General features: G+C 39.1%; 2 protein-coding genes across 2 annotated transcripts in view; one reads left to right on the top strand and one right to left on the bottom strand.

Moving 5' to 3' along the window:
- Positions 1-3,483, bottom strand: part of kif26bb (kinesin family member 26Bb) — a 26,578-nt gene extending 23,095 nt beyond the window's left edge. The window contains exons 1-2 of the mRNA XM_024291123.2: positions 3,159-3,483; positions 2,714-3,031 (exon numbers count right to left, since the gene is read on the bottom strand). Coding sequence (XP_024146891.1) covers positions 2,714-3,031; positions 3,159-3,218 — 378 coding nt within the window. The 5' untranslated portion in view covers positions 3,219-3,483. The remainder of the gene's footprint in view (positions 1-2,713; positions 3,032-3,158) is intronic.
- A 1,895-nt stretch (positions 3,484-5,378) lies between these two features.
- Positions 5,379-13,477, top strand: hnrnpub (heterogeneous nuclear ribonucleoprotein Ub). Its single transcript, XM_024291027.2, has 14 exons — positions 5,379-5,982; positions 7,055-7,169; positions 9,048-9,127; positions 9,208-9,347; positions 9,430-9,529; positions 9,897-10,009; positions 10,098-10,361; positions 10,446-10,565; positions 10,645-10,773; positions 10,860-11,028; positions 11,108-11,389; positions 11,467-11,738; positions 11,817-11,954; positions 12,082-13,477. Exons 1-14 carry the CDS (start codon positions 5,562-5,564, stop codon positions 12,130-12,132), a joined length of 2,394 nt encoding a protein of 797 aa, XP_024146795.1. The 5' UTR covers positions 5,379-5,561; the 3' UTR covers positions 12,133-13,477.
- Positions 13,478-14,892: the final 1,415 nt, after the last annotated feature.

Genomic DNA, 14,892 nt, shown 5'->3' with positions numbered 1-14,892 from the left:
ACCATGCAACCGGTTTTACATGCATTTAGATCCTTCGACAGGTCATTAAAAAATGTTCTCCCAGTTTCTCTGGATTTGTGCAGCAGAAAGATGCTACTCACATGTTGCTAAAGAGCACCAAGCACCAACACTGTTTCATTCGCACCAGAGTTGAATTCAGATTCCAACTGGTACAATGAAAGTAGAGGAAACGGCGCAGTGTGAATTATTATATTTTGTTTTCCCATCATTTTAACTTGATAGTCTCCGACTCGGTGCGTGAGCCAATCACATCAACTGTTCACAATGACGTATAGGGTGAACCCCCATTAGCATATTTCCATAAAAAATAGTACTATAAAGTTTTTAAAAATGTTTTAGCTTAGATTTTTTTTATTTAGAACAAACATACAAAGAATTTTGGCGCATAATTGTTATTCCTCTCAAAATAAATCTTTGGAACTATGCATTTAGTTGGAACGGGTTTAAGGTTTACTCTAATTTAAGAGTATAAACTTTGAGGGGACCGTCTGATTTTTTTATGGGTTTATAGTTTTAGATGTATTTATTTTGAGGGGGTGGTCCCGGAGTTTTAAAGTATATACTATAAGGGGTTCATTTATAAATAAGGAGTTTGATGGGCTGATCTCCTCACTTAGAGGTATATATTTATATATTTTCAGAGGTGGTTCCCCTTGTTTGGGGGTATAAAGTTTGGGGTGATTCTGTTGTTTATAGGAGGTTCGCCTGTTTTTTTTAAGCACCTTTTACATTTTTTAACCTCATATTTGCTTTTTTTTTTTTTTTTTCTCAGAATTAATTTTTTTGTACATTTTCAGGACTAATAAAAGCCATAACGTATTGAAAATAATCTGTAAAAAGTAATCTGTAATTGTACCAAAAAGATGGATATCAAACATTTCCTTAAAAAAATTAAAATAATTAGAAGAAATTGTTAATTAGTAAAAAACAAGTGCTCAAAAAGACTCTGGACTTATATTTCCTGATAGCTCCTATTTAACTATATTTTTTTATTAAAAAAACATTTTTTTATTTAAAAAAAAAACATATTTTTTACACTAAAATATACTTCATTCCTGATTTACAATAAACCTAATTTGTCCAAACCAGGAGGGTTTGTTCTGTTCTGGACATGGTTCAGTCATCAAATCTACAAATCAAGCAGCGAACACCTTTTTGTCCTTCTCCCTCCACTCTAGTGGTCGGGAAGTCCAAGCCTCAAAGGTCACTGCTGTCTCCATGTTTTCCAGATTTCCTTCCCACCTGAATCAGGTGTTCCACCCATTTATAACATGCCAGATGTTGGAATTTATGTAAAACAAACCATCCCTATACCTCCTCCACACTGTTTAATGCCTTACCACAAGATCCATACTTGTATACCACTAAGAGTTCACATTTATTTTGCATCACCTCACAAAGAGATGAACAGAAGAATCTCATCCTTCCAATTTGTCAGAGATTATTTTATTTTTTACTGCAGTGAAAGTCCTCGCCGACCCATTGGAGAAGGATGATATCATAGAGCCCTGATGAGAAATCACTGCTGATCAATAAACCTGAAAGGAGCCAAACCGGCTTATCAGATTTCCACTGTCTGCCTCCGCCTCCTCCCACCCAGCACACATGACGGTGACCGTGCCCCATCCCACTTAAGAGGACAAAAATAAATAGCCACGGCCTGGATGGGGAGGACTGAGGATGACACGGGGATGTAGTGATGAAATATTCATGCCCATTTGAAACCACTCGCGGAGGAATGCCGCCGCTTCACTTTGTCTGGTGGGGTCTGAGTGATGGATGCTCGCGTGATTTCCACTAAAAGGCGGCAGCGGTGAGGCTGACGGGCCGCAGGAGGGTTGAAATGAACGTAAAATGACTTGAAGGTGAAGAATTTGACAGAAAGAGTCGAGTTAAATCCACATTTGCACAATAATAAAGTAAATATTGCAAATAATAAAGCTATAAGCAGTCGTCTGGTGTATTTCAGGTATAATATTCAAGAAAAGATGAATTTTTAAATAAACCACAGAAAAAGGATTTAAGAGCAGTTACTAAAAGGTGTAAATCTTTGTAAATAAATAAAGTTCTAATAAAGGTTTTGTTTTTGAATTGTTTAAGAAAAAAACAAATGATTTTTTTTTGTCTTGTTTTTGCAGATTTCACATAAAGTTTTGGTGCAATCCACAGATATCACTTTAGAAGAAATATTTAGTTTTTTTGTTTATTACTTAAAAATGACCACGCCCCCTCTTCATCCTCCTCTTCCTCCTCCATTAAAAATATTTTCAGCAGCGACTAAAATATGTAAATCTGTGTAAATAAATCAAATTCTAATAAAGATTTTGCTTTTTTAAATTATTTTAGAAAACTAAATAGACTTTTTTCAGATTATACTAAAGTTTTGGTGTAATCACTTTCAGTTTATTTTATTAATCACCTAAAGATGTTCATTCAACCATCCATGGAAGCATCACTGACTTTGCAGGAAAATATTGAAAATATTCTCAGCAATGACTAAAAGATTTAAATATGCAAATGAATAAAGTTCTAATAAGGGTTTTTTTTTAATTATTCAAATAGCAAAATAATATTTAAAGTTTTGGTGCAAGCAACCAAAGTCCCTTAATTTTTTATTTTATTTTTTTCCATCACTTGAAGATGCCACGACCCCCTCCTCCTCATCCTCCTCTTCCATGGGAGCATCACTGACCTTGCAGGAGAAGCGGTGGTGCACAGCCAGGCTCAGGGCTTGCTTCTTCAGCCCCACGAGGGTCGCCGAGCATTTCTCGCATCCCGCAACTTTCCGTTCGGATCCCCCAAAGTGGTGGGCTCTCCGGAGGGTCCCCCCGCCGCTGAAGGGCATCCTGAAGCGCTCCGGGACTTGGAGGCACCTGGAAGACGGGGCGTCCTCGGTTCTCTGGCACATGTTTGCGTCTCCCTTGGAGCCTCCGGCGCCCTCGGGAGTGGGGCGCTCCTTGGCTCGGCAGCCTCCTCCGGTAAAACCGACGGGCTCGCGCGCCTCTGAGTTCTGGGGCCACAAATGCAGGTGGAAATGATCGACTAACCCCACCCTAAAGCTTCAAGCACTCCAAGCACAGCTGATAAACATGAAAAGCTGTTTCAAATAAAGTTTCTAATAAATAAATGGGACTCACCCGGAGAACTGTCCGGATGGAGGCAGGAAAGCTCTCTCCTCTCCCGGTCACAGACGACATGACAACTTGTTGTAAAAATCAAAAAAGGAGTCCGAACAAAGATGGAGCGCAGGTTGATATAAGCACCTGTGAGTGGCTGGAATCATTTTAAGTTTAAAATGAGGGGATTTTGATTAATTGAGAGGCTGGAGAGACTATAGAGAGGAGCGGTGCCGGCGGCAGAACGGAGCGACAGTGAGTGAGCGCACCGGAGAGCGCCTCAACCTCCTCATGCACTTCAGGCCGAGCTCCTCTAGGGGGCGGTAATGGGGTGTTTTGATGCTGATGGGTCAATTTTTGTTGTTTTGTTGAGATGCATAAACAACAAAAGTGGTTTTCTGCAACGATTTTAATGTTTTCTGACATTAAAAAATGTATTATTTGTTATTTTGTTGGTTATTTTCCTTTGTATTTTGTTTTGGTTTAATCTGTTTTTATACATAATTGTGCATAAACAATAAAAGTGGATGTTCATGTTTCTAAATTTGTGGCTCATATTCATCGCAGAATGAGTGCAAAGAAATTATAGGATAATTTGGAAATGTATTTGTTACATTTATAATTCAAATGTTTTATTTTGGTTATTTACTGTCTTTTTCCCAACTGCTCTTTTCTGTTTTCTGCAATTTATAAGAACATTTTCAGTCTTTTTCCATCATATTTCCGCATTTTGTTTAATTTTTATCTTATTTTTACATATAATTATAGAAAAAGTGCCTCAAATCATGTTAATATTCCTAAAATTGTGATTCAAGTGCAGAAGAATGTATTTGGACATGCATTGACTAAATTTCTTATTTTAACATTATTTTGATTTTTTTAGTGGTCTTTTTGCAACTATTTTAACATTTTCTTCATAATATAGCAATGTATATATATTTGTACGATCCCGTTTTGTTTACTTTTATCCTTTTTTTGTTTTGTTTGTTTTCTATTTTTTGTAAAATTTAATACATAAGCAATTAGCATGTTTTTATCAAATTTTTCTTTTTAAAATTGTGGCTCATATCCATTCCAGAATGAGTACAGAAGAGATTATTGGACAATTTGAAAATGTATCTATTAATTTAAGAATTCCAGCGTTTTATTTTGATTGTTTGGTGGTCTTTTTTGCAATCATTTTAATGTTTTCTGTCATTTATAACAGAAAATCTAACATTTTGATAGTATGATTATATTTTTATGCATTTTTCTGAATTTTAATGTTTTTTTATAGATAATTGAAATTTTCAGCACAAGTTGATATTTCTAAATTTGTGACTTATGTCCAATCAGCGGAGAAGAGACATTTATACATTAAATTTCTAATTCTAGTGTTTTGTTTATTTTAATGTTTTCTGTAAATATATAACAAAAATGTATAATCTTTTTAATTGAATGATTATATTTATATGCATTTCGTGTAATCCAATCTTTTCTTTATTCATAATTGTGATTCATACACAATCGTAGTGGTTCAATATGTGTCCATATTCCTACATTTGTGGCTCTTCATGTTCCATTGCAGAATGAAACTAGAAAAGATCATTGGACAATTTAGACATTATCAGTTAAAAAGTGAATTGTGGGAGGGACTACTGGTGCTGAGTGAGCTTTTCCTCATTCACCACCACCCTTTTGCTAGCTTACAGCCCCTCACACATCCAACATAACTGATCAGAGGTTCTATTACAGCTACAAGCTTTTTCCATCCTTTTTTTGTCTGCTCCTGATTAACAATTATTTTAATAAAGACTTACTCAGAAACACCGTTTTAATTTCAATATTCCTTAATGTGTCAAGAAAAGGTCAAAACACACTTTTCATTGGAATGGGTCTTTAAGAAGAAAAGTTGGAGGATAAAACGTAAAAATGTTGTTGCATGCACGGTGGTGGAAGTATGACGATGAGGTGACTAATCACCAACATTCAAAAGAGTTAGTAATAGCCCAAAACAACTAAGGAAATGTTTATATTTAATTCAACATTACTGTATTTTGTCCTGTTTTGTTGCAGAGGCACAAATTAAGTTGTATTTTTTATTGTGATTAAAACTTTTATTTTTGGACAAACAAATAATAAAGTTTGACGTTTTTCTGCAATAACGTAATGTTTCTGTAACAAATATGTAATATAAAAGTATAATGATTTTTCTAGAGTGACAGTGACAGATAAAAACCTCGCTGCGCCGCTTTTTCTGTTATTACGGTAGGAAGGAGGCCGTCCTCCTCCCCCCACTCAACCGCCGTTTCAGCTCAGCTCTACGCCGGCGAAGACTCCTCGAACAGCGGGTGCTATTTGGCGCAGTTTCCTCTGTATAAAGGCGTTCGGTTATTTATTTATCGTCGATTTATTTTTTTAACTGTTTATACTCTCGCGTTCAAAATGAGCACAATTAACGTAAAAAAGCTGAAAGTGAACGAGCTAAAAGATGAGCTGAAGAAGCGCAATCTCTCGGACAAGGGGCTGAAGGCCGAGCTGATGGACCGCCTGCAGGCCGCGCTAGACGAGGAGGCCCTGGTCGGGGATTCTTCCGCGGCCCAGGAGGGAGCGGAGGAGGAAGCCTTCGAACAGGCCGCCGAACAGGAGGTGATGGGAGAGGAGGAGGAAGGCCCGGTAGAAGAGAGCATGGAGGCCAACGAGGAGGAACAGGCGCATGGGGATGAAGGCAATGGCGTAGCGGATGACGAAGACATGGGTGAGGGGGAAGAAGGGGACGAAGACGACGAGATGCTGAAGGGAGATGTGGACGACATGGAGAAAATTGACACGGAGGACGGTGAGCCCGGAGAGCCGGCTGCTGATGGTGAGTCTGATAAATTGATACTGAAAACGTGGCTGGCTGAATGGACTGTGGCTGGCTGTTTTTTCTTTTTTTTTCTTCGGCGTGCCGGTTGTGAAGATTTGAGCGCGTTAGCGTCGAGCGTCCATGTTGAGCACGGCGGCGTGATTCAAGCTAGTTAGCATTAGCAGCTAGCATCGGTCACCTCTTAGTTAATCGTTTTGTAACTTTAATTACGTGTTACATTTTTTTTCTGTCACGTCGTCTAAAGTATTTTCAAAAGCACTCTTTAAACTTCAGTATCGGTCATAATTACATTTGTATGTCGAGAAACGTCAATTTTGGTTGACCTTTAGGCTTTTTCTTTCGATTTTGTAGGTGTTAGCTTGTTGGCTAGCGCGATTTTCTTTGTTTCTGGTGTAGTGCTAACAAGCTAATTTAGCAGGGTTAGCCATTTCAGAATTTCCCTTCGTGATAAGTTTAGTTTGTAAGTCACATATTGATTTTTCCTGCTGTTGATTAGTTAGAATTATTTTAAAAACATTTTTGTGCATAAATATAAATAATCCGGTGAATATCTGTGACGGCTAACCCCAATTTAAATGTGGTACTAAAAATAGCTGGTTCTTTTTGTTTAGCTAGCTTTCAGGTACTATGTCGTGGTTTTTGTATTAATAAGGGATGCCAAGTCATACAGTGCAACACATGGGGAGGTAGTTTAAAACAGATCTAAATAGTCTCACCTGCATGATTCATTTATCCCCCCTTAGACATTAAACTGTCCCTTTACAGATTAAATAAACCCCATTGACAGTGGTGTGTTTTTCAGACTTATTTTTTTCACCCCACAAAGCATCACTCATTTTTGTTCATTTTTGGCCAGTTTATTGTATAACTACCTGGTCTTAAGCTGTCATAACCATTTGATTGTAATGTATTTTAAGTGTAATTATGAGTCGTTGCCTCATATGAAATATGATGGACACAATGTAACTAATGAACGGGCTTTGTGGGCCAGAACCCCACTGCCAGTCCGACCTCTCTCTCTGTCTCAAAAAGGAGCACCTCATTCTATATCTTTGTTCTATTTTCAAAGGGGATGCGGACAAAGACACGAATGCTGATCAGAAGAATAAGAAGGGTGTTAAGAGACGCCGGGAGGAACATGGAAGGGGCTACTTTGAATTTATTGAAGAGAACAAATACAGCTGGTAAGGATGGGACAGAGCAAAATGGCCTTCAGCATCCCTGAAGCGCCATCCATAGCTTTGTTGGACTGTATTGGCTTTAAGTGCCAATGCACACATATCTAGCAAGAGGACAACCCTCAGTTTTTTTGTTTAAAATAAAAAGTATTCTCTTATTTAATAACTTTCACACATGTGTTTTGAGGGTCATCCCTGACTACCTAAAGAGCCTTACCATTTACTCTCTACAATGCCCACTCACATAGCGTCTATAATGGACTGCATTCTGTAGCAGAAGTGCATCTGTGACTTTTCACATCTGTTCCTCATGCCACTTATTGTTTTGTTTCTTTTGGAAAAGCCCGTTGTGTCCTTAAGGTGAATGGAGGCTACTCTTAGCAAAACCCAGAGGGGGGAAATAGCAGATGTACACCTTTTCAATGGAGGGGTGGGTTGAGGAGAGTAGCCGGGGGGTCTGGAAGAAGTAGCACACAAAGATGTAGCAGGAAAAAAGCAAAAATCAAGAGTATTGGAGTGTCCACGGAGGAGCTTCGATATTATTCGTCCATGTTTTTCTCGGAGTGTTCTGCCTTTTTGTTGTTGTTTTCTCTATCTCACACTTGTTGCTGTTTCTGTATCATGTGTTTGTGTGAAGTGTCATGGTGTGTGCGTTTGGGAGAGTTTTTATACCCCGCGTTCTGTGACATCATGCATGGCTTGCAAGGGAGTTTCGAGTGCGAGAGTGAACATGAACCTACTTTTTTTGGTCAAATGTTTTGTTTTCATCGCACCACCTGAAGATCAATGGGCACTGCATCAAAATTGTTGGCTATATTTATTTGTTTATTTTTTAAATTGTGATTGCTTTTTATTTCTGGCTGTGTTGATTCAGACCAGTCCCAGCGTGTCACTTCCTGCTTCTCCAATTTGTCCATTTGTCAGTTTTTTCAGGAATTTATCAGTTTAAACTTTTTCCACATTTTCCCCTCTAAATTTACCTCAAAATATTCTAAATACATTTTTAATGGACCCACTCTGATCATCTTTTGATCGAATTTAAAAGTATTCTATTTAGCCAAAATCAAATAAAAACATCTTTGTTTTCTAGGACATCGCTTTAGGCTTTTTATAGTGCATAAAGTACAATGTATTCCTCCTTTTTAGACCACAAGAAAAAGTTAAAAACCTCAGATACAAGATTTTCATTGAAGTTGATCTTTGTTTTTCACAGCTGCTGTGGATTTTATCAATGAAACCGCCCTCTAATTGTTTTGGAAGTTAAAACCTTGTCAGTTTAGCTTAAATTAGTGCTTTTACTTCATTTTGCCAACTAATTATATTTAATTTAACTTTTTTTTTTTAATTTACATTGTGTGGAAAATCATTTACATTACAAATTGTTTAAAGATAGGTTTGTCTTTAAGCTGCAAAAGTTGTCTGATTTTCTTCTAAAAAGCCTCAAATGCTCTCCTCAGTTAACATGATGGTAAATAGAATCTTGCATAGAATTTACTGTTACTCAGATTTCCATACATTAGAAGGTTGACAGGTTCCGCTGCGCTAAAGACACTCGTGTGACACAGCAGGGTCTCCTTTCAGTGCATCATAACTCAACACTAGTCCTCCATGGAAAGGCTGCTGGCAGGGCTTTCTTCTGCTTGTGTTTTAGATTTCGTTGGATCCTTTAAGGTAAGTGTCTGTCAAGGCCTACAATACAGCCGACCATCCAGAAAAACAAAAAGAGGGCTCAGTAAACCTGGGTGAAATTCCCATTATATGTTTCCCTCTCTCCTCCCCAAAAACATGTTTTCAGCAAGTGGTCCCACCACCATTAAAACATTTCATGCAGTTACACTCATAAGGGAATAGTTTTTTGTTGACTTGTTGGTTTCCTTTTTTCAGCGCTTCTTTCAAGTCTCCGGTTCCCCCTCTGGAGGAAGAAGACGAGCAGTTTGATGACACTAAAGTCTGCTTGGATACCTGTAAGGCTTTCTAACTATTCAAAACCAAACTTTATTTAAATTCACAGCCTTAACCCTTTTTTTGTCCCTGTGTGCTGCAGACAACTGCGACCTGCACTTTAAGGTGTCGCGAGACCGCTACAGTGCCTCGTCGCTCACCATGGAGAGCTTTGCTTACCTCTGGTCTGGGGGCAAAGCCAACTATGGCGTGAACAAAGGCAGAGCCTGTTTTGAGATGAAGGTGGGCGGGACTTCCTGTCCAACACGTGCTCATATTTTACGTGGGTAACCTTTTTTAATTTATTTTTTTGCTTTTTGGGCAGATTACAGAGAAAATTCCAGTGAAGCACATATCCAGCAAGAACATGGAGATTCATGATGTGCAGGTTGGATGGTCTCTGGTCACTGGTTCACTGCTGCTAGGTGAGTTCTGTTACACAGTAGCATTTTATCGTTGAATCATTTTATTTTTTATTGAACCATTGTGTTTTTTACATTTGTTTTGAACATCTGAACCTGATTAATTTGTTTTTTTGTAAATCAACAATAGAGTGAACTTTGATTTACAACTTAGCTGCAGATTTCTCATAAAGACTTAAAAGGCTTCACTACAGTTTATCACATATTGTCACTATCTGAAGAGCTCCCTCTAGTGGTTCATGAACTGCACTACACAACTCTTAATTCTGGTTGTTTTTTCAACCTTTTCTTCAATTCAACACTCACAGATCTAGCACTGGTTGTAAAAAATAAACAACTGATTAGACCATTTTCTCCTGGTTTTGTTTAGGTGAGGAAGAGTTTTCCTACGCATACTCTGGCAAAGCCAAAAAGACAACAAACTGCGTGACGGAAGACTTTGGTGAAACATTCGAGGAGAATGACGTCATCTGTTGTCTCATTGTAAGATCGTTTATGAATGAAGTGAGGTCTCAAATTTCTATTTTTGTCTGTTACTAATATAGTCTTGCTGTTTTTTTTCCGCTGATAGGACTTTGAGGGTGATGAGGTGGTGTTATCCTTCTCCAAGAATGGTGGAGAACCAGCTGTGGCCTTCCAGGTCAAAAAGGACTCTCTGAACGGCCAAGCGCTTTTCCCTCACGTCATGTGCCACAACTGTGCTGTGGAGTTCAACTTCGGCCAGATGGAGACGCCATACTTCCCTGAGGTGGAGGGTTACACCTTCCTGCAGAAGATCCCCGTCAGCGACAGAGTTTGCGGGCTGAAGGGACCGCAGACTAAAGCCGACTGCGAGGTAGAGAAAAGAAGGAGTTGGTTTGTCTTCACCCTAAGGTTCTTGAATTTGTGTTCCTAAAATCCTGTCTGTTTTATTTTGAAGATCATTGTGATGGTTGGCCTGCCAGGCTCTGGGAAGACCACATGGGTGAAGACCCACGTCCAGCAGAACCCTGGGAAGTACTACATCTTAGGCAGCGACACTATTGTGGACAAGATGATGGTCAGCACTGCTCGCTGTTCTGCCGTCTCTAGGATTCTGCTCGTGTTTCTGACTCTTTCTGTTATTGATTTTAACTCAGATCAACAGCCTTAAACGTCAGTCGAAGGACATCACAAAGCTGACTGCCATTTCCCAAAGAGCGCCGCTTTTCTTGGGAAAGTTTATCGAGATCGCAGCTCGCAAGAAGAGGAACTACATCTTGGATCATGTGAGTTGATCCCTGCTTTCTGGTCTGGGACGATAATCTGTTCATTTTCAAACGAGTTAATTGAAGCTCCTCCTCTTTTTGTCCAGACCAACCTGTCTGCTCCAGGTCAGAAGAGGAAGATGTGTCTGTTCGCCGGATTCCAGCGCAAAGCCGTGGTCGTTTGTCCTTCTGATGACGATTACAAGCAAAGGGTCCAGAAGAAAGTGGAAAGTGACAGCAAAGAAGTCCCTGAGCACGCTTTGCTAAAAATGAAAGGTGAGCGGTGTTAAGAAAAATCAAATTCCAAATATCTAATCCTCGGTGTGGCTCATACTCTCACCGTCTGCCGTTACAGGCTTCTACGCTTTGCCGGAGGAGGGCGAAAGCTTCAGTGAAGTGATCTACGCCGAGCTGCCCAAAGACGAGGCCTCCAAGCTGCTGGAACAGTACAAAGAAGAAAGCAAGACAGCTCTGCCCGCCGAGAAGAAGCCCAACCAGGGCAGCACCACCCCCAAACGAGGAGGTGGTGGCCAGCGCAGCGGCAACCGGGGGGGCAAGAACCAGTTTGGACGCAGCGGCCCCGGTCAGAGGGGAGGTGGTCGCGGCGGCTTCCAGAACAGGGGGAACTTCAGAGGGCGTAAGTTGATTGATTGAGGGCAAACTTTAAACCTTTAAGTCTTTAAAGTGTAGGCTGATGCATCGATCCGTTCACAGCTCCCGCCCCCCGAGGAGGGTTCAGTCGGCCCCCTCGCGGCTTCCTGCCACCACCGGCTTTCAGGGGCGGGTTCCCCAACCGTGGAAACTTCAGCCGAGGCGGTGGCCCCATTCCTAGCTTAGCTGTGTCCCACAGAGGCGGATCCATGAGAGGAAACATGGGCCCCAGGGGAGGCCCCATGAGCAGAGGAGGTCCCATGAACAGAGGGAACATGGGCAGAGGAGGAGGCGGCAACATGAACCGCGGGGGGAACCGCGGTCACCACAGCCAGGTATGACAGGTGATGAAATCGAGCATTCCAGACGTGTACACAACATTTACAAATCATGCTTCTCTCTCTTCTCCTCAGTTTCAGCCGAGAGGCGGTAACCGTGGCAACTTCGGCAACAAGAACAGAGACTTCGGCAACAACAGGAACAGTGGGGGCTTTGGCAACAGGAACGGGATGGACAAGGCTCAAGCCTTCAACCAGAGCTGGCAGCAAGGGGTCAGTACTCCTGCAGATTTTTCTCCTAGTCTGGATTATTTCTATGCAGAATAATAGTGACATCACAGCAATTTGTAACCATAATTATTTAAAAAAATCTAACCCGGATTGTGTCTCTTCTGCGCAGTTCTGGAACCAGAAACCGTGGAGCCAGCATTATCAGCCCGGATATTACTGAGAAACTTGTTCTCATGGACTGGTGGCCGACAGGGGAGAATCCACCGCTAGCCACGGAGCATCCCAGCGCCCCCGCTGCTCTGATTCTTCTTTTTTGTTTAGTTTTTTTTAAAAAACCCACTTTTAAAGTTTGACAACCCGCCACCTGACTTTCAGACTGAGAGAACACCGAGCAACAACATTCCACCAGAGAAAGCAGTCGGCAGGCGCGGGTTCCGGCTCATCCACTTATTTTTTTTTTCATGAATGTTTTATATTTTCAACCACTTTTAAATGATTTTAAACCAACTTTATTGGGCAACCTCAATGGGACAGATGTACTGTTTTCTTTGTTTTTTTTCTTCTTCTTTTTTTTAATTGTAAATATATTTTTTGAGTAGTTTGTCAGAATTGTGAGGAATGGAAAGATTGGAAGGAACCTGGCGTTTTTCTGCAGGGAAGCATGGTAGAATATTCAAACGTCTAGACTGTTTTCTGTCTGTAGTTTGCTGTCGAACCGTTTAAATTGAACAAAATTTAACCATTATTTTTTGTTTTGTTTACATCATCAAACCTGTATCCAACTTAACAATAAACATCTGGTTGTTTTTTTTTTTTACATACTTCCTGCCTTATGACTTTTGATTTGTTCAAAGGTGTGTTAAAGAACCTTTGACTTTAAAAAAACATGGATAAAATCCCTTAATTCTCACATTTAATTAAGTGTTGTAGTTTGTAGTTTTTAGCTCTTCTAATGTTCATTGCTTTGGGAAAGTGATTGGCCTCGGCCATTTTCAGGATAGAACTAAGCCATTTTCTTTCAATTACAGATTTTTTGTTTTTTAAATATATCTCCAGTTATTTATTTTTTTTTAGATTTATGCTTCATTCTCAGGAGAAAGTGTGTGTATTTTTCCTTCAGCAGTTCCTTTAGGTGCAGTAGAGTGATTTGTCTCGTTACTGACTCCGCCCCTTTTTACTATAAACGCTGGATTTAGCACAGGAAGGGAAGTAGCTCATTTCCACCAGCACGTTCAAGGGCTACAGAGCGTCCCACCTCCACTTCATCGTGCAAACTGAAGGAAGTGGCAGCTTCTTTTGTTATTTTTTTTATTATTCCTGAGGTGTTGCTTTATTTTGAAGTGTTGGGGCCTTTTCCTGTCGACAGAGGCAGCTCCCCATTCAAATGTTTCTCCTCTATTTCACCTTTTTTCTTTTTATTCTGATAAAGCAGGATACAAATCTCACTAAAGCAGAAACTACATTTTGATGTACTTAATATGAAACCTGTAAATACTAAAATCAATATTTCAGTCCTGCATGAATGTTTATTAATGAACTTGCTAATAAATGTGGTTGAAGGATCAGTTTTCCCCCTTTTCTTGCTTTGTGAATCTGTAAATGCTTGAAAAACTACAGGGTTTATTACAGAATCTCTCCTGGTTAAGGAATAATTAAAGGGATATAACACAAAAGCCCTTTTTTGTTGTAACTGAACTCAAAGAAGGTGAGAAAAGCCATCTTTTTTGTCTTCTTACACTTTTAAAGTGATTTATGAAGGATTTTTGGGGAGAAAAATACTCAAACTTGTGGTGCTTCTGCCCTGAAATACACAAAGTTTCATGTTTAAGGTAAAGTGACCCCTGTGGGTCACTCTGACCCACCAAAGCAACCCAGCAACCCTGTGATCATGAAAGCTATTCACATTTGGAAGATGGATGAATCAATAATGTTAGTTTTACTCTAATAAAAGTTATAAGAAGTGCTGCAAAAATCTACCTTTAGTTTTTCATAAATTTGTGACATTTCTTTTCCTCATGAAAATCCTATTTTTGTGATACTTTTTATAGATGAGGATTTGTACTTTTCCACAGCTTTATGTTCCAGACAGAAACAACAAAAACATTTATTTTTGTGCAAAAACGTAGATGTTTCAATATTAAATCCCCGTTCAAATGATAAACCAGTCCATTAAAAAGTATAAAGTGGCAAATAAATAACCTTGTAAATATATTTAATTGAAACTGAAATAGAACACAAAACATTGTTTTTATTTTAGCTAATAGATTTAGTAGATAGATTTGATCATTCTTGCTCACTTTTGCAGTAAACAAGTATGTTCGGATGCAGGAGTTGCAGATTTTTCTGCTTCTGATTTCATGTTAGACCAACATTTGAATTTTCCCAGCATGCATCTCCACCTGACTGTGCCCATTACAAAGAATCCGGATGAAAAAGTCTTAAAGTTTGTTGGATTTTGCTGTAAAAACCTTGGAAATGTATTCCTTTCCCTCATAAAAGATAAAAAGATATGAATAACTTAAAGCAAAAATACCTTTAGTGTTTTTATCAGCTTCTGAAAAAAATTTTGTTGCATCCAGTGAGGCATCTTGAAGTAAAAATGAAAATCCTTCACATTTTGAACCCTTTCTGAACTCACTGAGTTTAAAAACATCTGATGTTTACGGTGATGCAGGACCAACAACGATCGCCAGATAAGCCTTGTTTTCATTTAAAATTTAACATGAAAGTTTATGAAAGATTTCAGCTTTGAAATATTTACTTTGAACAAACTTAGCAAGATTTATGACATAAAATTGTATTTGACTTTGGAATAAATCACTGAAACCTTAGTCTAGAGGAGCAAGTTTTTTTTAGATATTTTTTTAACATTGTTTTTATTTGATTTTTACTTTCTTTGTGGATTTATAGATTTGTCTCTACATGTCTGAATTTTGTTATAAAACAAAATTGTCATTTTTGTGGTTTTATGTTTAAAAGG

Source organism: Oryzias melastigma, linkage group LG24, assembly GCF_002922805.2.
Source record: "Oryzias melastigma strain HK-1 linkage group LG24, ASM292280v2, whole genome shotgun sequence".
Taxonomy (NCBI): domain Eukaryota; kingdom Metazoa; phylum Chordata; class Actinopteri; order Beloniformes; family Adrianichthyidae; genus Oryzias; species Oryzias melastigma.
This window is presented reverse-complemented; position numbering and strand designations above follow the sequence as displayed.